Genomic DNA, 23,884 nt, shown 5'->3' on the forward strand with positions numbered 1-23,884 from the left:
CCCCCCCCCCCCCCCCCGCCATGTGTGCCGTAACAATCTTAGCAATCTATTGGAGATTTTTATTTCTTATTTCATAGATTTAATGCCCATTCCCAATTGCCTTGAACTGAGTGACATACTAGACTATTTCAGGGGGCAGTTAAGTTTTATACCACACGGTGATCGTTCTAGAGACATTGGAGACCAGATCAGGTAAGGATGGTAGATTTCCTTTCCAAAAGGACTTTAGTGAACCAGATAGATTTTTAAGACATTTGATGATGGTTTCCTAGCACACTGAGGTGAGTTTTCAATCTCGGAAAAAGGTTTTATTAAAATGTTGAATTTATGATTTAAAGGAATTTAAATTCAACCAGTGTCATGGTGGCATTTGAATTTGTGTCCCCAGAACTTTAGGCCGGGCAGTTGGATTAATAGCCCATTGTCATGTATATTAGACATTTCCATTTCCTTTGGGCTTTTTCTCAGCTGTTTTCTGATTTGCTTTCTATTGCTGTTGTCAATATAGTTTGCACAATAGCTGTTAGTAATGGTAACACCGTGTGGAGCTGGAGGAACACAGCAGGCCAGGCAGCATCAGAGGAGCAGGAAAGTTGACATTTCTGATCAGGACCCTTCTTCAGAAATTTCTGCCTGGCCTGCTGCGTACTTCCAGCTCTACACTGTGTTATCTCTGACTCTAGCATCTGCAGTTCTTACTGCAGTAGTTTTCCATTTTTAGCTGTGGCAGCAAACAGTTTACTCTTTAGATAATGTTTCAATCTATAGAATACACATCCATGCTCACTAACCCCTAGCATACAGATGTATTGATCCATCATACTGCATAGATACGTGTTCGTGCACATTATGTTCACTCACGCATACATACAAACACTGTACACTTGTACAGCATGTATGCATCCAGCCACACATCCTACCAAGGGAGTCACCTATAAAGAGGACACCCAGAGAATAGACAAGATAATTAAAACTTGCAAATACCTTTATGATTGCAGATGAATTCAAGATTCCAAATACAGTACCCAAAAAATTGCTTCCTCAGAGTTTAAACAAGAGAAAACATGAGCTATAGACCTCTTAATGCAATGCTAAGGTAGTCAATTTATGTACAAAACTAATCCGTCAGCAACAATGCAATGGTGATCAAATAATCTGTTTCGGTGTAGTAGGTTGAGGGATAATTTCCAGATCATCAGGGAGGACTTGCCCTGCTTTTATTAGAATGAATCGTAGGATCTTTTGTCCACATATGAGAATAGACATGATATCCAATGTAATTTCTCATCTGACAATAGTGAAAATAGTAGTGAAATAAATTACCTGATTTAATTATCTATGACAAATGATAAATGTTGTCCATGACAATTCTTTGATAAGACATGCAAGGCTTTGTTTTAGTCAGAGGGATGACACCTCTCATGGTGCGGCCTCTCTTCGATACTACATTGAATTGTCAGCTGAAATTATGAAATGGGATTTAGCCCCATGATCGTTTGACTCGAAGGTCAGAGGACAATCTGTGAGCTAAGGTTTAACCTCTTTGAATCACCTATTTTAAACAAATAAAGGAGGCATAGGTAGATTCAAAACTAGGGTACCCACGATTATAACAAGATAACAAAGCAGATCCAGGCACTTTTAGGTAAATAACTATTGTAGTCTGATGTAACCTTTGAGGATCAATTGTACAACAATAACCCAGTAAACAACATCCAACACGGATTTCAACAGAGAAGATCCCATCTAAAAAGGTAAACAATTCTTTTGAGGAAATGCCAATCCAGTTCGACTTTTGTAAATTTTTTTTTAAAAAATTGATAAAATTCCATGTTTATTGAACACAAACCCACGAAGATTCTGGTCAGAACTTAACGGGCCCAGAAATTGTCGGAACTGTAAAAAATAGCTGGTTTGAAGGGTGCAATTCATGCAGATAATTTTTAATGTTCTCAGGCGCTGTTCCTGTTTACATCAATGACATAGCACAGTGCCAAGATAGGAAGGGCAATGAAGTAGGAGACAACCTGTAAGTCACAGATTGAACTGAACAAAATATGCAAGTGAGCCAAAAAAAGGGCAAATAAAATATTACACATGGGTGTTTGAATACATCCTAAGGATCAAGTTGAAAAGACATAGTTTTCCATGGACTCGATGTTCAAAATGGATTGTTCTACAGAGCCACATGGATGTGATGGGCTGAATGCCCTCCTGCTCTGCTATAATAATCCCATTTCCAATTTGGAAAGGCAATCAATAAGACAACGAAACCATGAAATCTATGGCCAAGGCTAATATCAAAAGTTGATTCTTTTTTGGAATGACCTCTTAGTAAGGTAGTGCAACTGAAGGTTAAAGTAAATCAGAAGAAGTAGTGATTAAGCTGTACCATCAGATTGTACCTTGATTGTTATGTTTCGTCTTGATTAGTAAGAAATGTGGGAGATATTCAGTGCATTGAATTGAATGCAGTGCAAAGGTGAGTCACACGGCCAATTATGATATTGGAATTATTTGGGTTGTGAGTTTTTAAATGTGGAAAAGACCTCTGGGAAATGTGTTTTTTTTTGAGTTATGTCGTACACTTAGGAATGGAAACGGTTAATCAGGAATGCAAAAGCAAAACATTGTGGATACTGGAAACTCAAAATGTAAGCAAAAAGTGCAGGAAAGACAATTAATGTTTCAGGCTGTTGGCCTTTTTTTCATAATTGGCCAATTCATTACAATTAGAATACACTTTCAGCTTCCTCACCTCTGTCTTTTGAAACATTCTCCCTGGCATTTCCCCATTTTTCAAGTGACCGCTTTTCATGAATGAATATTGACAGAGAACAGTGGTAGGCTATTCAACTGTGGAGTGTATTAAAGTCAGTGCTTATCCTATTCTCATCTAGAATTATACTAATAAGGCAGTAGTTATTCAATGGAGAGTAAACTTTGCCTTTATTACAGTGAAGATTAAGTAAAAGCTATGTACTGGGATGTGGTTGAAGGTGGCACATTTGGAGACTAGTTGTACCTCTGCTATAACTTAGCTGATATCAGCTACCAAGATGCAAACCAAGATCCAAACCTGGGAGCTCTGTCCATAAAACAGAATTTCTGTTGGGTACTAATTTAAAAGCCCAGTAATTTAAAATCTTCTTAACTGTTTACTTGCAAAGTATTCTAGCCTGCCTCTGAAATGACTAAATTAACAGATCTAGTAATAATTGCAGCAATATGTCTTTATTTATACATTTATTTTTAATGTTAGTAAAATGATCCAAGGTGTTTCCTTGGCAGTGTGTTGTTTAAAGGCGGGCGAGAGGAAGTAAGGAAAATGAGTTTAGAAAAGGGAGTTCTGTAGGGTGAGAACTAGAAAGCTGGAAGTTCTTTCGTTAATGAGGATGAGGAATAACAAAAAAATGGCAGCAAGAATTTGAAGGGAAAATAGTTCCTTGGAGAGAAAACGGTTTTAAAAATGAATAATACTTGGAAATGGGCGTACTGGTTATACTGGAACTCCGTTTTTAGGTATACAAGATGAATCTGAATAGTATATCATTCACCTATTTTACTGGTTTTTCCTTCTGGGTCTACTGTGCAAAATAATTGGAACATTCACCAAGGCAGGGAAGAGAAAGGCAGGAGAGATTTATAGGTAAGATTAGATTTTGATGAAGAAGAACTGAAGAATAAGAAGCTAATGCAGGGTAAGAAGTATTGGTATAATGGGAACCAGAATGCAGAAATGTTGATGAAATGGAATTTCTGACTGTGGAGCTTGATAGGGGACTGGTGAGGAGAACATTTGAAATATAAATTTGGGAGGTGACCAGGGTGTGGTTTCAGTGATAAAAGATGATGAAAGTGAAGTAGATTGCAGAATTAAGCTGTCACCTTTGTTATGTTGCATGGTTCCTTTAGGATTTGGCATGTAACTGCATGCAAGCACATCTTAAAGGAAATGTTAATTGTGCAAAGCCACTTTGTTCCCTGCATAACACATTCCCAATTGCTAAAGTATCATCTACCATGCAGTTTAGAAGCAGCACTGGGGGCTGGAATGTGAGCTTTGTAACTCACTTCTGCAATGTCAGTTAACAAATTGAGGTGTGGCGATATTAAGCATTCAGAGAAGGAGATGAAATCAATTCAAAGAAGGCAGATGAGTTTTGTGCAGAGATGGAATACAATTGCTAATGATCCCAGATACACTGTAGAATATCTTTACCCACTATGTCATCACTGATATTGTGACAAGATAAATCCTTAAAACAAATGAAATCATTCTAATACTCGATGATTTTCACTGTTGACCCCCTTAAATATTGCCCAAGCTTCCAAGTCAAGCTTATGAGTTGTACTCAAGGGTGAGTAAGCAGCTTCAGAATAGGAATGGAGAAAAATTAAATGCATTTATGTCATAGTCATTTAAGCATGGTCTTGTCATTTACCATATACAATTGGTGTCACTCATTTTAAGTTTACAGTAACCCCAAACATATTTCTTTAATATATTTTCATATATCATTTATCTGTAATATATATCCCTTATAAACTTTCTGAAAACTCATTGTTATTCATTTAATTATCTAATTGTTCTGTCAATAGGGCCCATTGAAGAAGTTTGCCATGATTCTTGGAGAGATGAAAAAGAAGTTTAGTCCAGAGAATGATCCGATTTGCACATACCTGGTGACGGCGAGAAGTGGCAACAAGCTGGGTATCCGAGCCATTAAAACTCTGCGTAGCTGGGGTCTCAAGATAGATGAAGCTTTCTTTATGGCAGGGAGTCCTAAAGGCCCACTTTTAGCTCACATCCAACCTCACATTTTCTTTGATGATAACGCACGTAATATCAAAGGAGCACGTGAATATGGAATCCCAGCAGCCTTTGTACCATGTTGCTGTGAATAGTTTAATATGACACTTTCCTTTTCATAAGGCAGTGGTGGAGATGTGGCCTAGCATTATAGGGTAGTTTTTTTGATTGCTCGCTGTAAAGGCAGAGCCTTGTTAGCTAGCCTTGTCACAGCCTGTAACTTTTTATTCATTAAAACCATGAGCTGTATATGCACAAATTGCTAATATGCACTTTCAACAGATGAGGGTCATCAGAAAAGGCGCACATTTGAAAAATTTACCCTAGTGTATTAAAGCCTTCCATCCCATTACAAATTAATTTTACTTGCTGAAGAGCACTTGTAAAATGTTGAGTTTTTCTTCACTCTTTGTTCCATTCCCAGCACTTGCAACTTCCACATTGTGATTACACAATTCTTAAAAATGTATTTTTTAGATCAAATCATAAGTGCTGTCATCAGAAAGCCACTGTCCTCATAAGTAGAATTAAACACAGAAATTTTAACATATTGAAGGTTATGATTTTCAACATGCTTTATGAACTTTTTTTGTTAGAACTTAAGGCCTTTTTTACCATCTAGATTTCCTGGAATTCCATTAGTTTGTTTCAAGTTTTCCTAAATTTAGGCAGCTGTATAGAGCTGTACCAAAGTGAATAGAAAGAGACCGTAACTCCCTAGACTGGAGCTTGGTATCAAATTCTTGATTGTCTGGCTAAATTGTTGTTTGTAATTCTGGCAATTTTGGGAGATATTTTAAATGATAGCCCATTAAAAATTTAGTCCAATTTCAAGGACACTTTAACTTCATGCGCTAGGGCATAACATGAGTTAAAATTGAGCAGCTCTTTTTTGAGCTTTGATCCCACACTTCAAAATGTTTTAATGCTGGGTGATTGCATGCTTCTTTATAATATGTTAATCAGGGTCCTATCCTTAAGATAGGACTAAGAGGTGATTTTAATAGTTCTTCGGCCAGACCAATGAAATCTATCCAATGCTCAGTGAAGGCCTCAAAGAAGGAAGTAAGGTATTTTTCTTTGTGGGAACAAGATAAGCAGCAATCTTCCCAAATCCCTCTGACCAGCTTGCCAATGTTACAGGAAAGCAACCGACCAACGAAATCTTAAATTCTTCCAGGCCTTCCATCAAACATGTTACTCCTCCAATTCTGATTTTCCACAGGGAGTTAAAGGCCGTACACTTCTATGCAGGTATTATCAGTAAGCCAGCACAAAGGGAAGAGATCCCACTGCTTGAAATGTGCTCCAATGTGGAGTTTTTTTTTAAAAAAACATCGAATAACGGTTGCTTATACAAAGAACAGTTCCTCCTCTGTGGAGTCCTGTATATGCTCCAATTTGCCAATAAATATTAAAGCTGGAGAATCTGGTGAGCAGTACCACATGTGAAACTCTATCAATTTTAGCTATGCTAACACAAAGATTGAATAGTGTTTGATTATAGGAAGGAACCCAGGCTTTGGTTTACATCATCCCACTGTGTGAGATTCACTGTTGCACTGCTGGATTACAGGTTGCACAGGGCGCTGCAATGGAGAACATTTTAAGAAGTTAACTGTATTAGGCTGAAAATATACATGGAACAGTCATTATTCGTCCTTTACGAGCTCTAATTGCTTCTGTATCAATCATGTGTTAGTATAGTTTGATATATTTATAATTTTGAAGCTGAAAGGAATTCTTTCAGGTTTCAGTTGTATTCAATTTATGTTTGTGATGCTGACCACCTGTGTGTAATTTTGAAAGGAGTGTTATTAATACTTGATAGCAATATAATGCCTTTGTGATCTCAGAGATGTATGGAATTCAAATTGGGTTGGCAGTAGAAACTGGAGCTAAGTTGTTACGTCTAGGAAATGAGCCATGGCTAGAGTCCAAATACATACAATACACTCATCCCACAGGTTACTTGCACTTCAACAGCATATATCTGTAGAGCAAGGTAGAGGAGACATGCAGCTTACCCTGCTATGAGTAGGTTCCGTATAGGCTTTGTGAAAATATGTATCGGAATATGAAATGAGCCTTATCCTGTATCTTCATCTGTGGATCTTTTAGCAGTTTATATCCTCCATTTATATATTTACAGATTACTGTTCTCCCCCTCCCATGATAGTTTGTGAGTTTGTGCTCTAGGGGACAAGACTGAATAGGTAGAGCAAGTGTTATACTTGATTCTGTTCTCTGTTGAATTAAGTGATCTAAACTGGGAGAGGAATGGAGATGCTATAGTTTGCCATAATACATCTGGATTAAGGAGGAAGATATTGGCTTGTGTTTTCCCCAATCACTATCTGGTGACTCTTCCAAAGAGTGCGTTGGCATTGGTTGTCAAGTGAAGATGATTTGAGTCCTCGTTGTATATCTGTGCCCATGCTGAACAGCTTAGCATTTGCCGGTAGGTTTGCATAGGGAGGATCGTTTGTTTCAGACATCAGAAGATTATTGTTATCAGTGCAATCAGCACAAGGAAAGCAAAACGTTAAGGACAGAGAAGGGAGGAGTGAATATCAATTGACCACCATAAATGGCAGTATTTCATTATTGTAGAAACTGTGCTGTCAATGAGGAACTGCGCTATCAGAGCACATCTGAAAGTGCAGTTGAATATTACAAAATTCCAAGTTGAAGCTTCAGAGTGAATTCTTAACAGTGCCATCACACATATTCCCTGCTGAATGATTTCAACTATTTTGTGTTAGAGAGAAAACTAGTGAACTGAGATTGATAAATTATTTTAATATGAAACCAAAGAGTTTTTTTTTGGATTTTCTTTAGCTGTAAAGATTTTTCAGTACATACAGAGAGCTGAAGACTCAACACTCTAGACTCCTGTTTACTTGGTGGAATATTGCAAGTTCATGTCTTGAGAGACTTTTTGTTATTGCTTATGCAAGTTAATGCCATTGATCTTAGAATTCTGAGTTCAAATGGTAGAAGGAAGGACAGTCGCACATGAAAAAGGCACCTTCTGTTGTTCAGAATTGAGAAAGATTATGTTATTACAAATAGATAAGGATGGATGTTTATCTCACTTTTTTTTTAGCATGTAGCTGTTACATTTCAATTGAACTTAGTTAGGAGAGCCAACTCCATGGTTTTCTTAAGTGGAAGAGAGTGGAGTTTATTATCCATTAAACCTAAGGAAATAGGAAAATGCAACACTAAACACATAAATGCAGGTAATAGATTTAAAAAATGTGAGAGGGAGGTGTCTGTGCAGACAGAAGGGTAAAGGCAGTTGCAGTTAAGTGTTTAATGTCCTTGAGCTGAGAGTGAAACCTAAGTCCCAGCTGCATAGCTGTTGTCCTGTTTTCTTAGGACTGACAAAGCTTGCAGATTTGATTTCTTAGTGAATAGTGATTTTTCTAAGTTGCTTTTCATCGGCCCTAATTTCTGAGGTTGAGAGAGAGAGCAGCTTTTAGTATCCTTGCTGTTATCAGTTCATGTTGCTTTCCTGTTGTTGATATACCTGCTCCTTTGCAGATTCAGGTTTCTGTGTCACTGTTATGCTGGGTAGTTGTAGGCAGCTTTTCATCTCTCAATATGTGCAGTTATTCAACCAAGTGTGAGTAAAACGAGAGATATGACTTTTATGATGCCTCACTGAGTTTCTCTGTCTCTTAATTACAACTGTAATGCCAGTGTGGCTCATTTTATGTATTCCATGTGAGTTGCCTGGGTTTGTCAGGTGATCAAAGCAGCCAATTAAATGTGTAATCTTTTACAACCATTTTAGTCTGAGAGTCTCGGTATTGAAAGTTAAATAGTGAAAGTTGAATGTTGATAATCCATTTTCACTGTTATTGACAGTTCCTACAAGCCACAACATACCGTTCCAACTTCTGGCTTAAAAGTGATGGAGTGACAGAATGGAAAATGATTAATTACATTTCCATTTTCCTACTGTTCCAACTTCCTATCTCCAGGTGTTAAACCTGAGCATTCTGGTTGCTATCAGGCCCCACTGTAATTTTAAAATTATAACTTGTTTAAAGATATCACTAATGAACATTTTAAGTTTAAATGGTATAAAAATACAGACTGTAACATAGCTTGTTGTTTGTTGTCTAAAAGATGTCATATGAATCTTGCAATAGCAGAAACACTGTTACAAAACTGTCATACAATAGATTAGATGATGTCAGATCAAAGCCAAAGTGCCAACTAATCCAGATAATCTAGATTTAGTTCAGCAAAAGAATTGAGCACTTAATTCTACAGTCACAAGGGCTGAATGTTTAATAAGGTTGTGGTTGTACTGTACCTATCAGTACATAAATTTTCATCTTGTCGGAAGGTAAATAGTGTAAATATGAGGAATAGAGTTCTTGTAGGATAGTACACAATGTATATTTAGGGAATAGCGTTCCATAGGAAAAAAACATTTTAAATATCTAACATAGCGTAATAGCATATTCTATAAAAATGACAGGATAATATTAATCACTAGCCCAGATATTCCATTGTTTCATGGAATGAACTTGGGGTGTTTAGCTGGATATTTGTGCACTCCCTGTATTTCTGCCCCTCTATGAATGTGATTGTTCTTCTATTGAGAAAGCATGCAATTCTCCACTCTGTACTGGTGTTAACTTGGAGACACATCTTTTCAAAAGAGCAGCCGAGACCCTGACAGATAACCCAAGTGCTCTGCGTGCTATTATGGCCTCACTAAGAACACATTTAAGAACAATTGATACAAGAGGGATGGATTTTCGTTTGGATTTCGTGCCAAGCATAAAATATTTAATCAGAAAATCTTTTAAATCCTTGTACTTCCTGGCCAAAACAGTGTGTTAACCCTGTCATGAATCCATTCATGACATTCCATCACTTCAGGTGAGTGGTCACTTTTTTAGTGCTACCAGGAACATAAGCAACCACACTCTAATGACTCCACCTCCAGGATTTGGGTAGGTTGATAGTGGGATTAAAAACAGTGAAAAGTTGTGGCTGATGCAGTCCTGCACTGTCAGAATTCATGCTGTTGTGTATTTATAATGAAGATTAACATGCTCTCTATGCACATTGTATGAGCACATTCCAATCTATATTTTGTCTCTCATGAAAAGATCAGGTAAAAGATGGGAATTGTGTTTTTCAGTATCTAACAGGGCTTTCATCATTTTAAATATTGTACCTTGACTCATGTTTTCTCAACCAAAGTTACTGGGATTTATGTTTCAATTTTTGGCAGTAAGAGTTCTGACAACACTTTCCCAAAGATTGGGTTCCATGCAACATGTAATTGTATTCAATCAAATTATGCAATACTATCCAACACAGATGTCATCGTTAACTAATCATGTAAGCAGTATAATTCCTAATTCAGAAATGTTGTCTTTGCAATTATACATACAAAGCTGGGAGGTAACCAAAATAAGGTGGTTTCAAATTGTTTCTCCCAGATTTGAGAACAATTTAGTTATACAGCAATTTATCATACATTGGCTTTTTTGATGGTTTATGTGTAATAGTTAGGAAATGGCTAAGGGAGTAGATTGCTATTTATTCTGTATTATACAAAACAATGAGTTGATGCACACTGTCAATATTCACAATAAATGGTTTTACAAAATACTCTTGTTTTTGTGCACTTTCAAGCCTGTAATCATCTATACATCAATGTGGGGCCCATATGTACAATGGAAGTGTGCTTTGAATGTCCAGACTTAACACAATAAACAGCAGATATCAAACTTTGGTTTTGCAAGTGGATATCACACTGCTTGCCTGGAATAAGCTTAACGCTGTGTGAAATAAAGTGAGTAACCTATTCTTGCTGAATTGTCAACCCAAAATTCACCCCATCACTAAACATTGCATTTTCTGTAACACCATCCACCTCTGTTTCGTGTGCTGTTGGAATTTTTAACTATGCCTTTGTCATCTCCAAAATTCACTATTCAAATGCTATCTTGGCTGGATTCTGTCATCAGTCCTCTGTAAACCAGTTCATTTAAATCTCTACTGCTTGTATCCTAAATCTCACTCAGTTCTGCTCATTAATGATTTCTGTCCTCACTGCCGTAAAAGGTTGCCAGCCCTCCCAGAATGTCTGGAAAGGGTCTACTGGATATGCCCTCAATCTCCTAGTGTTTATTAAAAGCAATCTGGGGGATTTTTAAATGATATTTCAAATAAATAATGCTCATAATTCATTCAATCTCTGGTCAGTCATTATTTATTGAAAACAATAATTTGCAGTGTGGTGGCATAAGATATAAACTGATGTGAATGCGCACTGTGCTCCTGAGCGTCACTGTGTAATCTATTTTTCTAATGGCTGAGTCTTGCCCATGAGGGAGGAAGTGGTAAATTTAAGCAACAGTGAACATTGTGTTAAACATACAGTAACTCGGTGCTAGCATCTGGATATGGGAACATTTCACTTATTTCAGGATTTGTTTCTTTTCCTGAATCTATACTCAGCACTACTGACTGATCTTGCCCCCCTTCTCTGCTGCAATTTCCCCACAGCTGGGTTTCTAAATTAATCGTTCATTCTTACTGCCAGTTTGAATCTGGTGCATGTGCTTCTTCCCTTCTGTTGCCATTATTTTCTTTGTTTAAACTGCTTCTAGTTCTCCAAATTGGAATATACTCACATCTACATTGTGCCTGATGGCTAACACTGAAAGACCAGTCTTCCCCTGTTGTTCCCAGCTGCTCTTGCTTTGTTTCTGGGATACACTCTGTTCAAGGTCTCTCAGGATCAACATTGCAAAGCTAGCTGCTCTTTATGTTGTGGCCTCCTCTACACTGGGGAAACCAAGTAGAGGCTTGGGGACCGCTTTGCGGAACACCTACGTTCGGTTCGCAACAAACATCTGCACCTGCCAGTTGTGAACCATTTCAACTCCCCCTCCCACTCCTTAGATGACATGTCCATCCTGGGCCTCCTGCAGTGCCACAACGATGCCACCCGAAGGTTGCAGGAACAGCGCCTCATATTTCGCTTGGGAACCCTGCAGCCCAATGGTATCAATGTGGACTTCACAAGCTTCAAAATCTCCCCTCCCCCATCCGCATCCCAAAACCAGCCCAGCTTGTCCCCGCCTCCCTAACCTGTTCTTCCTCCCACCCATCCCCTCCTCCCACCTCAAGCCCCACCCCCATCTCCTACCTACTAACCTCATCGCTCCCCCTTGACCTGTCCGTCCTCCCTGGACTGACCTATCCCCTCCCTACCTCCCCACCTACACTCACCTTTACTGGCTCCACCCCCGCGTCTTTGACCTGTCTGTCTCCTCTCCACCTGTCTTCTCCTTTATCCGCCTCCCCCTCTCTCCCTATTTATTTCAGAACCCCCTTCCCCTCCCCCATTTCTGAAGAAGGGTCTCAGCCCGAAATGTTAGCCTTCCTGCTCCTCTGATGCTGCTTGGCCTGCTGTGTTCATCCAACCCTGCACCTTGTTATCTCAGATTCTCCAGCATCTGCAGTTCTGACTATCTCTGCTCTTTATGTTCAGTTGTGAAAGCTGGCAGTTGAATTTCAATAGGTCGCGAATTCATTCAGATGACCTATGCTTATTGCCAAGCAGAACTTCTAAAAAGCCACATAAGTTTACAGATCATCAGCCAGGCCAAATTTTATTCCTGGTTTCTTATCATTGTTATATGTTTCCTTAAGTTTATTTCACCGTTTCCGTGTGCTCTTTTGATCGTTCTTTCTCGATGGCTAAATTAAACTTAAAAAAAAATCGTCTCATCCAAGTTAATCCTTTGAGATTCAGAACCTTCCCCTCCTGGGGTTTCTGAGTTTTAACCAGGTATCTGCACTGTACAATGCTACATATATGAAGATGACCATAGATAATTCACGACTGGACACCCGCAAATACATTCAAAAACACCAAATTGTATGACGTGCTATTGTATAATGCAGTTGCATTGCTGCCTGTGAGTTGGACAGTTTTGGTGTTTCTCCTTCGGGATTAAGACTCACTTCTAAAACTAGGTGTCGGCAATGGGTTGTGTGAATCAATGAGTTAGGTTTTATTAATTATTTTTATAACTGCATGTATTTTTATGAAAATCCCAGTGGGAAGTTATTTATATTGCCACTTATTTTGTTAAATCATTAGAGTTTATTTTGTATTTCTCATTGCAGTTGATACTATGGAAATATCACAGAAGTAATATTTATTTAAATAATATTTGCCTTTGAATTTTTTTGTCCTTCCTTTAGAGTACAAATGATTTCATTCATCTCACTACAAAACAAAATGCTCAGTATATTAGTTGGGCATTGATGATATTATGATACTCCACTGAGATAAATGTGCTGACATTTGCAAATAGGCGACACACATCCTATGATCTAACATCATGTGATTAAGTATCTCAGCAAGTGATGTCACTTGATTGAATGTCATCTTTTCAAATGACACCTGACTAGATTCCCACAAATGGCAAACCAAAGTTGACAGCCTGCCAATTGAGATTGATTGAACACGTCAAATTTGAAATGGCCATTCTTTTTAAATCACTGTGTTCTCACCCTTCATTATTTTTGCAATGTCTGCAGATATTAAAACTTCACCATTTCTATTTTTCTGACTCTAGGTATCCTTCTTGCTTTGATTCATTATTAGCAGTCATGTCTTTGGCAGGCGAGGCCCCGTGCCTTAGAATTCCTACAGGTCTTTTCTGCCTCTCAAATTACCTGTTTGACCAAACCACTAATTAGGTCTGTAGCTAAGCCAAGGAGTCATACGTTTAGAAGAGGATTCTTTATTCATTCACAGGATGAGGGTGTTGCTGGCTCAGTCAGCATTTATTGCCCATCCCTAATTGCCTAGAGGGCAGTTCAGAGTCAACCAATGGCTGTGGGTCTGGAGTCACATGTAGGCCAAACCAGGTAAGGACATTAGTGAACCAGATGGGTTTTTCCCGACAATCAGCAATGGATTCATGGTCATAATTAGACCCTTAATTGCAGATATTTATTGAATTCAAATTCCACCATTTACCGTGGCAGGGTTTGAACCCAGATCCCCAGAACATTTGGTAAAATACTGCTAGACATATTTTGGTGTGAATGCAGTAATCAATTCATTAGCTTTTCTGTAGCCCTGGAAATGTCAATATAATTTAATTTAATGCAACCTGTTTATGTGAAGCTGAACTTGCTGCAATGACATTAATGAAAACAATGTGCGTAGCCATGTTGAAATTTTGAACATGACATGTGGATATACTTATGAAGGATACCTCCACATCTTAATAGAATTTTTGCTCAGCACCAGCAACAAGCTTCACATTAAGTAAGATAAAAATAATAATGGTAAATAGATATGTTTAATTGTATAACTAATCTTGTATACACAAGATTATTGTCTGGCAGAAAACAGAGTGGGAATAAAGGGGTCTTTCTCAGGATGGCAGCTGGTGAAAAGTGGTGTTCCATAAGGTTCAGTGCTGCGACCACAACTTTTCACTTTATACATTAATGATCTAGATGAAGGAACTGTGGGCATTCTGGCTAAGTTTGCAGACGATACAAAGATAGGTGGAGGGACAGGTAGTATTGGGGAGGTGGCAAGGCTGCAGAAGGATTTGGACAGGTTAGGAGAGTGGGCAAAGAAGTGGCAGATGGAGTACAACGTGGGAAAGTGTGAGGTCATGCAATTTGATAAGAAGAATAAAAGCATGGACTATTTCTAAATGGGGAGAAAATTCAGAAGTCTGAAGTGCAAAGAGACTTGGGAGTTCTAGTCCAGGATTCTCTCACGGTAAACTTGCGGGTCGAGTCAGTAGTCAGGAAAGGCAAAAGCAATGTTGGCATTAATTTTGAGAAGACTTGAATATAAAAGCAGGGATGTACTATTGAGGCTTTATAAGGCTCTGGTTGGGCCACAATTGGAGTATTATGTGCAGTTTTGAGCCCCAAAGCTCAGGAAGGATGTACTGGCCCTGGAGCGGGTTCAGAGGTGGTTCACGAGAATGGTCCCAGGAAAGCTTAACATATGAGGAACGTTTGAGGACTCTGGGATTATACTCATTGGAGTTTAGAAGGATGAGGGGGGATCTAATTGAAACTTTCAGAATACTGAATGGCCTGGACAAAGTGGATGTTGGGAAGATACTTCCATTGGTAGGAGAGTCTAGGACCCAAGGACACAGCCTTAGAGTAAAGGGAAGACCTTTTAGAATGGAGATAAGGAGAAACTTCTTCAGCCAGAGAGTGGTGAATCTATGGAATTCACTGCCACAGAAGGCTGTGGAGGCCAGGTCATTGAGTACATTTAAGACTGAGATAGATAGGTTCTTGATTATCAAGGGAATCAAGGGTTACGGAGAGAAAGCAGGAGAATGGGGTTGAGGAACTTATCAGCCATGATTGAATGGCCTAATTTCTGTTCCTATGTCTTATGGTCTTGGTCTTATGGTCTACACGAAAACGCTCATTATGTACAGGGAGTCTATGGATTTTTTCATGGCAATGGATGAGGGTGACAGGAGCAAAATTTTTGCGAACACCATGCACAAGGCCACTGGGAGAAGCCTTGGGTGTTTGTCTTTGTCTTCAGTAAGCTTTAATACGTGGTTGAGCTACTGATGTGTATGTTTCAGTATGATGGTCAAAGCTAGAATACTTACATCTATGCCTTAAACCTTATTTCCAAGGTAAATTAGGGCAGATTTACGTCAATGCTTTTCTAACTAATAATGATGACCCTCAGGATTGCTTTAAAGTGGCCTGTGGGCCTTTACTTACAGCTAATCTAAGTAATTAGTTTGGAGGTTGAAGGTTAAATGATCATTATACAAAAATAAGGCATTTTCATCTTAGACAATGGAACAATCTGTTCCAAGCATTGTGAAGATAAATACAACATCACAGTTATTATTTGAAGTGCATGCCTACTGAGTCTGACTTGAAAATATTTCAAGATCCAATAGAATAGCAGCATTGTTAACTGTGACATATTTTGAGCAGATTATTATAATTTGGTTTGAAGCTTGATTATGTCATGCTTCCAATTTCAAACAGTGCTGAGTAAATCTAGTGTTCAGATCCATTAAGAGATTTAGCAGGATTGAGTTGTGAAACTAAAGTGTTAAGTTGACCTTTCATCTTTTAGAACCCATCCTCCATTTACATACAAGAAATAACCCAGTTGAATATATGTGATGTTTTGCAGTTGTTCACAGGAATTTTTTTGATTTCAACTCCTTGAATGCTTGATGATTTTTTTGCTGCTTCTCCATGGTAGCTGTTACAATGCCATCGTATGAGTAACTTTGACCTGACACTACAATGAAGGACCTTGAAGCAGCCAGCACTATCCTTGATACACTTCAACTTACTGTGGGAAAGTGCAGAGTCTAAGCCAGTTGTTTCTCGGCTTCTGTTCATGTCCAAATATTTGGAACAGAATCTTTGGAACTTGTAAGCTGGTATTGAGCTGCCTGTTTGTTATATAGAATTACAAGACGTCACACCTCAGAAAGGAGGTCTTATGGCACAGGAGGTAATATTCTGGCTTTGACTATATCAGCAGTGTCATGACAATGGATCAGAACCCCAGAATACTTATGGACATTTTGAACTTTTAATTCCAAAGTGTCTTTTTCTTTTAAAATGAGGACTGCTACAGCAAAAAGATATTTATTTGCAAATTTAAACTCACAGATGGTCTAGACCATGGAAAAGCCTTTTCTGATGAAGGGTCTAGGCCCGAAACGTCAGCCTTTCTGCTCCTATGATGCTGCTTGGCCTGCTGTGTTCACCCAGCCCTGCATCTTGTTGTCTCCTTTTAAATTAAACCTAGTGATCAATCAAGAGGGCAGATGATTAAAAAAAAAGGCAGCCAGTTCATTTGTACTCACCTGAGGCAGCTGGGTGTTTTGGGGTGTCCTGTCTCGAACAGTAACAAATTGAGGAATCTTGCCAGAAAACTGGTATTAACAGTACCAGCCTGCAAATCATTCAATGACAAACCATAAGATGGGAGAGATTCCTAGTCAGCCATGTGATAGAAAGAAAATTGGACCCCATCTTATCACCAGAGTACAATATGCTTGTAAAAATACATGTTGCCAGATATGCTCAGACACCCAGTGATCTGTAAAACACCACTACAGCACAGAAACAGATCATTTGGCCCAGCCAGTCCTTGCCAGTGCTATGCTCCAATTGATCCTACTTTCCTTATCTAACCTGAATAGCAAAACTGTCCATCTCCTTCTTCATATCTTTACTTAGTTTCCCTTTAAATGGATTTGAACATTCACCTCAGCTCATCTCAAAGATAGCAAATTCCACATTCTCATCACTCTTTGGGTAGGAAGGTTCTTCTAAACTCACTATTTGATTTCTTGGTGACTATCTCATATTAATTTGGCTGTTCCCTACAATATTCTCTTTGTTATCGCTCTATCAAAACCTTTTGTAACTTTAAATACCTCCATTAGATCATCCCTGAGTTTCTCATTTCACAAGAATTGAAATGAAGCCTGCTCATCCTTTTCTAATAAGTATAGTCTTTCCTGATCAATACAGTGTGGAGCTAGAGGAACACGACAAGTTAGGCAGCATCAGAGGAGCAGGAGAGTCATCGCTGTAGACTTCCCCATCCAATTTTTGCAGATGAGCAGTAATATCTTAAAGGATTGAGCTGAATTTCATCTTTTGAAATATCCTATGCTTATTTGCATTTAATCCTTGTGTACATTTAGGTAGTTACTATATTATTCTTGCTTAAGTAACTTACAGCAGTGTTTTAGTATAAACTAAACTTTAAAACTAAAGATTTGCTGCTGGTTATTTTAAAATTGAATCCATATAAATTGAAAGGAGGCTTTACCTACACACAAATTCTTTGCTCATGGAAGAATAGCCTTTTTATATGGTTGTGACCCCCTTAACCTACCCTATTATTACATCCAAAAAAAAGCTATAATAAATTTGTCAAACACTACTTCTTTTTTGTAAAACCATGTTGACTGTTCATTCGATGATTTCATTGAATCCCTACAGTGTGGAAACAGGCCCTTCAGCCCAACAAGTCCACACCGACCCTCAGAGCATCCCACCCAGAGCCATCCCCCTGTAACCCATCGAATTGACAAATCCCTGAACACTACGGGCAATTTAGCACGGCCAATCCACCTAACCTGCACTTCTTTGGACTGTGGGAGGAAACTGGAGCACCTGGAGGAAACCCACGCAGACACAGGGAGAATGTGCAAACTCTACACAGACAGTGATCCGAGGATGGAATCAAACCCGGGTCCCTGGTGTTGTGAGGCAGCAGTGCTAACCACTGAGCCACTGTGCCGCCCTACCTAAGTTTATTATTAATATTTCATTAATAATAAATTCTAGCACCTTGTAACAACTAATGTCAGGCAAATTGATCTGTAGTTCCCTGCTTTTTTTGTCTCTCTCCTTTCTTGTTGTATCACAGTTAGGTCATGTCACTGTTAAATACACTTACATTCTGTTTAATTCAGTTCAAAACCTTTGATAGATTTGGGGAGAGAGAATAGCACCATTTAGGTAAACCATAATGTGGCAGCCAATTTAAAATAAGGGGAAGGACCCCAGCAGCAGTTAGACTCTCGAACTTTACTCTTTATCGCCCATTGTGTCACAAATCTGCTACTTTATCATGTGTTTTCACATCTTGAAGAAACATGTTGTTAAGCATCATTAAAAGATAAAGTACTGAGGCCATTTCTGAAAGGATTTTGAATTCTTTCTGAATTAAGGGGTAAAGGTTTTGTTTGAAATGATGTCTTCTAAGGTTCTAAGCTAATAATGTGGGAGGATAGCCAAAAGGAAATAGAAATTGATGTCAAATGCCTTGTCTTCCCTCTGCAATTTTGTGTGAAGGTAAATTCATCCTCTAGCTGTGGGCTAAACATGAAGATAAGAACAACCTATTACAATTAGGGTCTGGTCTTAACTATACTCTCATATTTTTATACATTAACAGGATGAGGGTGTCACTGGCTAGGCAGCATTTATTGCCCATCCCTAATTGCCTAGAGGGAGATTCAGAATAAACCACATTGCTGTGGGTCTGGAGTCACATGTAGGCCAGACCAGGTAAGGATGGTAGTTTCCTTCCCTAAAGGACATTAGTGAACCAGATGGGTTTTTCCCGACAATCGGTCAAGGGATTCATGGTCATCATTAGATTCTTAATTCCAGATATTTTATTGAATTTAAATTCCACCATCTGGAATTGGTGGGATGATGGAATCTGCCATGGCAGGATTCAAACCCGGGTCCCCAGAATGTACCTGGGTCTATGGATTAACAGTTAAGTGATAATACTACTAGGCCATCAGCTCCCCTGTGCAGTATTCCTTACACCCATTAATGGTTTGAGCATTTTAAATTTACCAGTAAGCTTGTATAGTATCCTGTGTTCAACCATATGACAACTTAACTTTATGTTTGGGGGAGCTTGTGAGGCATTTACTAATACAGTCAAAGCATGTCCAGCGGTGGGAGAAAGAGAGGAGTAGGATTGGGTTGCGTCCAGCGGATTGGAGGATGTCGTAGTGGGGTGTCCAGTCCAGGCCATTCTGGCAGCAGAGGAGTTGAGTCGAGCCCAGTGAGGTTGCTTGGATCGTGTCAGGCCAGGCAGCAGGGGGATTGTTAGAATTCTTCGAAGGATTGACAGGTGCTGTAGATAAAGGAGAGCCCATGAATGTACTGTACCTGGACTTCCAGAAAACACTCATCAAGTTTGGGAAATAAAAGACTCACAGTAAAAGATTATTGCGCAACATACCATCAAGGATTGCAGCAGTTCAAGAAGCTAGTTCCCCACCCCCAAGCTTCTAAGACAATTAAGAATGGGCAGTAAATACAGGCCTAGCCTGTGAAGCTAACATCCCTTCAACAAAAACAGAAGTTGCTGCAAAAGCTCAGCAGGTCTGGCAGCACCTGTGAAGAGAAAATCAGAGTTAACCTTTCGGGTCCGGTGACCCTTCCTCAGAACTGTTATTTGAGGAATCACAGTTGTTATTGAATGCTGTGCAATCATCAATGAACAACCTCTGAGTTTAAGTGGAGAAATCCTCTGATGTGTTTGTTCTGTGATGGTACAGGATATGCCCAGCAGTGATGTTGGAGGAGATTGGGCTGAAACATTGATGTCATAAGTACAAAACGTCTAGCACTGGACATGCTCTGACCATATTAATAAATGTGTCACATGTTCCCTCAATCATAATGTTGTCATATAGTTGAATATTGGATAGCATATAAGCTTACTGCTAAATTTAAGATGCTCACACTTCGAGTGCAGTGCCCAGCCTTTCAACCTCTGAACCTAAAGTTCTGGGTTCAAGTTTCATGTCAAGACCTGATGATCAAGGATGGTGTGTTCATTATGCAACCAGCTTTCAATGTGTAAATCCTTCCAACATACACCAGGGACAGATGGTAAGATTGGGAGACTTTCCTAGTCAGCCACATGATGGAAAGAAAATTGGAAACTCGCCCATCACTGTTCATGGCTCCAATTACAACGTGCATGTAAAAATTCATGTTGTCACAGCAACTCAGGGAGCCAGTCCGCTCAACTGGCTGGATGGCCAGTGTCATGCCAACAGCATGATGTTTGATCTGTGCTCTGACTAGGGTGGATTTGGGACTCGTCTCCTTGCTCTACTCATGGTGGATATCATACCAGTGTGGGTCAGACCTAATTTCAGACAGAGAACCAAAGATGAAGCAGAAGAGGGAGAAGAAGAGGATAACTACGTTAAGGTGTTGCTTGCTGACTGTGCACAGCACTCTAATTTTGGTACAAGTCAATCCTTTTGGAGGGTTAGTCGGGCTCGGTGTGTCATGATCTATGCAGCGGTCTGTATGGTTTTATTTTTGTTCATCATTTTCATGACTTTTTTACCTTAATTCATAAAGCAGTTAAGAGATGAGAACTTATTTCTTTCCTAAAGTACATGAGTAAACAAGATTCTGTGACAATCCTGTCTCACTAACTTTCTTTTGTTCTAGATGTTTAAAATTCATTGAATTTATATTTTCCAGCTGTTGTGAACACATCTCAGGAGCATTAGTTCAAGTGTCTGATTCACTAGACCAATAACCAATGGGAAAACCACTTCACTTCGGTGGGGTATGCCCAGTTGAATTAAATGCACCCTAACTTGTTAATTCTTCAATGTAATTTTGGACCACAGCAATGGAAATCTAGCTCCCTGAGAGCTGACATCCAATCAGATAGAGACCTAGCTGGTCCTAGTTGCACTTAGGTGAGTGAATATGGATGAGGTCACAAGAGATGGTGAGAGTGAGTAGCCAGAGGCAAGGGCAGTGGGTTGATTTTCAGTGGACATCCTCACCCACACTGTCCTGATGCCAGATTCTTCAATTGGGCACAGAGTACCTAATGATGAGGGGATCCCACCCCCGTCTACCACTAGCAAACCTAATGGGGTTTGCTGAGCAGGCTTCAGGAGGAATGGGAGAGCTGTGCAATCCCCACTTAAAGCCTGAGCCAGAACTAATTCCAGCTAGGCTCAGAGACAAATTCTATCATCTGGCTTAGTAATGAGCAAATTGGTGTCCGAGTTTCCCTCCCAACCCCTTCTTACCACTGACAAATGTGGGAGGCTTTCCCACCACCAGGAGACTGACGTATGTCCCATAGCAAAAAAAAAACAAGAATACTTGGAAATGAACTTACTAGTCATACTGGGCCTCCATTTGGAAAGCTACAAGTCCGATTAGTACGTCTCATTCACCAGTTTTGCCAGGTTTTCCTTCTGAGGGGCAGGCTCTGTCAAAATCAAATGATTGGAACACCACATTGTCATGGACTGGATTAGATTCTGCCCATTAGCTATATGCAACTCATTATTATCTTACCCCCTTATCAGGGTGGAATTTGCCTTTATGCATTAGTGCAAAACAGATGATAGTGAGTGGGCAGGCCATCATGCAGCTCTCCAGATTCTCATTTCCAATTATTTCATGATCTATCCCATTGTCTCAGTGGCCTATTGTCCATTTGCATGAATACACTGAGCTTCAAAAGATAATCTTTAAAATAAAACCCTTTCCCAACTCCTTTTTCAGAAAATAAATTCTAATGACTCTACGATGTGGCAAGAATGAACTCATTTCTCCTCGTTACTCATGTGGATCACATGTAGCTGACGATAACTAGGTTATGCAATAGATTAAGCAAATCCCCTAGTTATGGGTCATTTGAGTTGTTATGGGTCATTTGAGTTTTTCTGAACAACAGCTCAAATATTTAATCGTGTGGTTAACATGACAAAATGAACTTTTTCCTCTCCTACTTTGATTACTTTCTATTCTCAAATTTGTATTTTGGTGCTGATAAAATTCTTTTTCAATATTCTCCCCATCATTCCTGAGCTAACTCCTTCTTAGAATAGGTTTGTGTGGGCCTTTTTAATCCTTTGATCTCCTATTCAAGTGCACCTTTATGAGACTAGATAATATTTTCTGGCAGGTATCTGGCCAAGATCCCCTTCTCACCTGATGTCCATACATAACTTGCCAGCAGCTTTTTCAGTCAATGCTTATCAATCAGAATTTTTAAGAAAAGTTAGCTTTTTGTTTGTTCTTGCTGGCCCAGACTTGCAGTCATGAACCAACCCCTGTTGAGATTAAGATTCGTTACCCCCATTACAAATTGAGAAGAAAAATAACTTGATCAATACAGATTATTATCCCAGTGGTCTATGCATTAGCCATGAAACTACTGGGAATCATGAATATTTAATGTATTTTATTTCACATTATTTTTGTTAAGTACATATTCAGAGTATAATAGAGGCAGGGTTAGGATCACAGCTTGATAGTTTTCAGATAGTGAAAGATTTTAATCTACATGTCAGTAAAATATGACAAAGCATTTTTAAATTATCTTTCTTGTTGATTGTCAAATATCTGATAGAATACATCATTGCTATAATTTTGATAGCTTTGAGTCAAGCTGCTGCCACTTTTATAGAACAATGTTGGGGGCTTGTCAGACAAGGGGAGGCTGGATTGAGTTGTGACGGGAATTAAATCCTCTAAAAATAACCTTAGGTTGAAATGTCAACATCAACTCACCTATGAGTTTCACCTGAATGGATCTGAGGTCAAGTGAGGCCCCGTGTGGATGTTAAATAAGATATTAGACTATTTAACCTAGTAATGGAGTTCTGCTTCAGGTAAGGATTCTGGTCTCAGGAGAGCTAATTCCTGAGCTGTCAGCAGTACAAAAGAGTCACTGAGACACCTGCAAAGTGGGGAACGTTATTCAGTGAAACTGATAGGCTGAGGAGGCTTTAATCAGTGAAACTGAAGAGCTGCAGCAAGATGAGCTGACAGGCTGATGCTCACAGTTCTTCTCAGAGTGCGCTTTCATTGGGTGATGGGTGATTGCAAACCTCTTGAAAGTCACTTCAGCCACATTTAGCTGGATTTCCCTGTTGCTAGCTTTCACAACAGTATGGAAGCAGCTTATGCAGTGCTACCCTCCTCTGCTGCTCCTCTGATGAAGAACAAGAGGAACGGCAACACCAACAGTAAACCAGGTGGTTGCATATTGAAAGTGGCCATTTTGATAGCTATTGACAATAGTTCTCTGTTTCTCCCTGAAATTATGTGCTCTCAACCCCTGCAAGGAGAGGGTTATGAGTGTTAGAAGTGATTTATGTGGATCAGAGAAACGTACAACAGTTTGTGGGACGACTTTGAATATAAGCACAAATGGCCAATTGGACAGTGTGTGCACACAGTGCTTTAATGGAAATGTGAGGTGTCTGGAGACATAAATGAGTTGATCCATGAGATGTATAGTTCTGAAGACTGCTGTGCGGGAGAAAGCTAGACAAGTGAGGGTGTGGGGCTTGGTAATTCTAAATTCACTGATGTATGAAGAGAGGTTGGATGAGTTAGGACTATATTCACTGGAGTTTAGAAGAATGAGGGGAGAAACCTATAAAACTCTAACAGGACTAGACAGAGTAAACTCAGGAAGGATGCTCCTGA

At 39.2% G+C, this 23,884-nt stretch overlaps 1 protein-coding gene across 3 annotated transcripts in view; it reads left to right on the forward strand.

The window, feature by feature from the left end:
* LOC109925366 (cytosolic 5'-nucleotidase 1A-like) overlaps positions 1–8,609 on the forward strand; it is a 78,351-nt gene extending 69,742 nt beyond the window's left edge. For all 3 annotated transcript variants that reach the window (XM_048607156.1, XM_048607155.1, XM_048607157.1), the window contains exon 7: positions 4,603–8,609. In XM_048607156.1, coding sequence (XP_048463113.1) covers positions 4,603–4,908 — 306 coding nt within the window. In that variant the 3' untranslated portion in view covers positions 4,909–8,609. The remainder of the gene's footprint in view (positions 1–4,602) is intronic.
* The last annotated feature ends 15,275 nt before the right edge of the window (positions 8,610–23,884 follow it).

The sequence above is a fragment of the Rhincodon typus genome, chromosome 17 (assembly GCF_021869965.1).
Source record: "Rhincodon typus isolate 14 chromosome 17, sRhiTyp1.1, whole genome shotgun sequence".
Taxonomy (NCBI): domain Eukaryota; kingdom Metazoa; phylum Chordata; class Chondrichthyes; order Orectolobiformes; family Rhincodontidae; genus Rhincodon; species Rhincodon typus.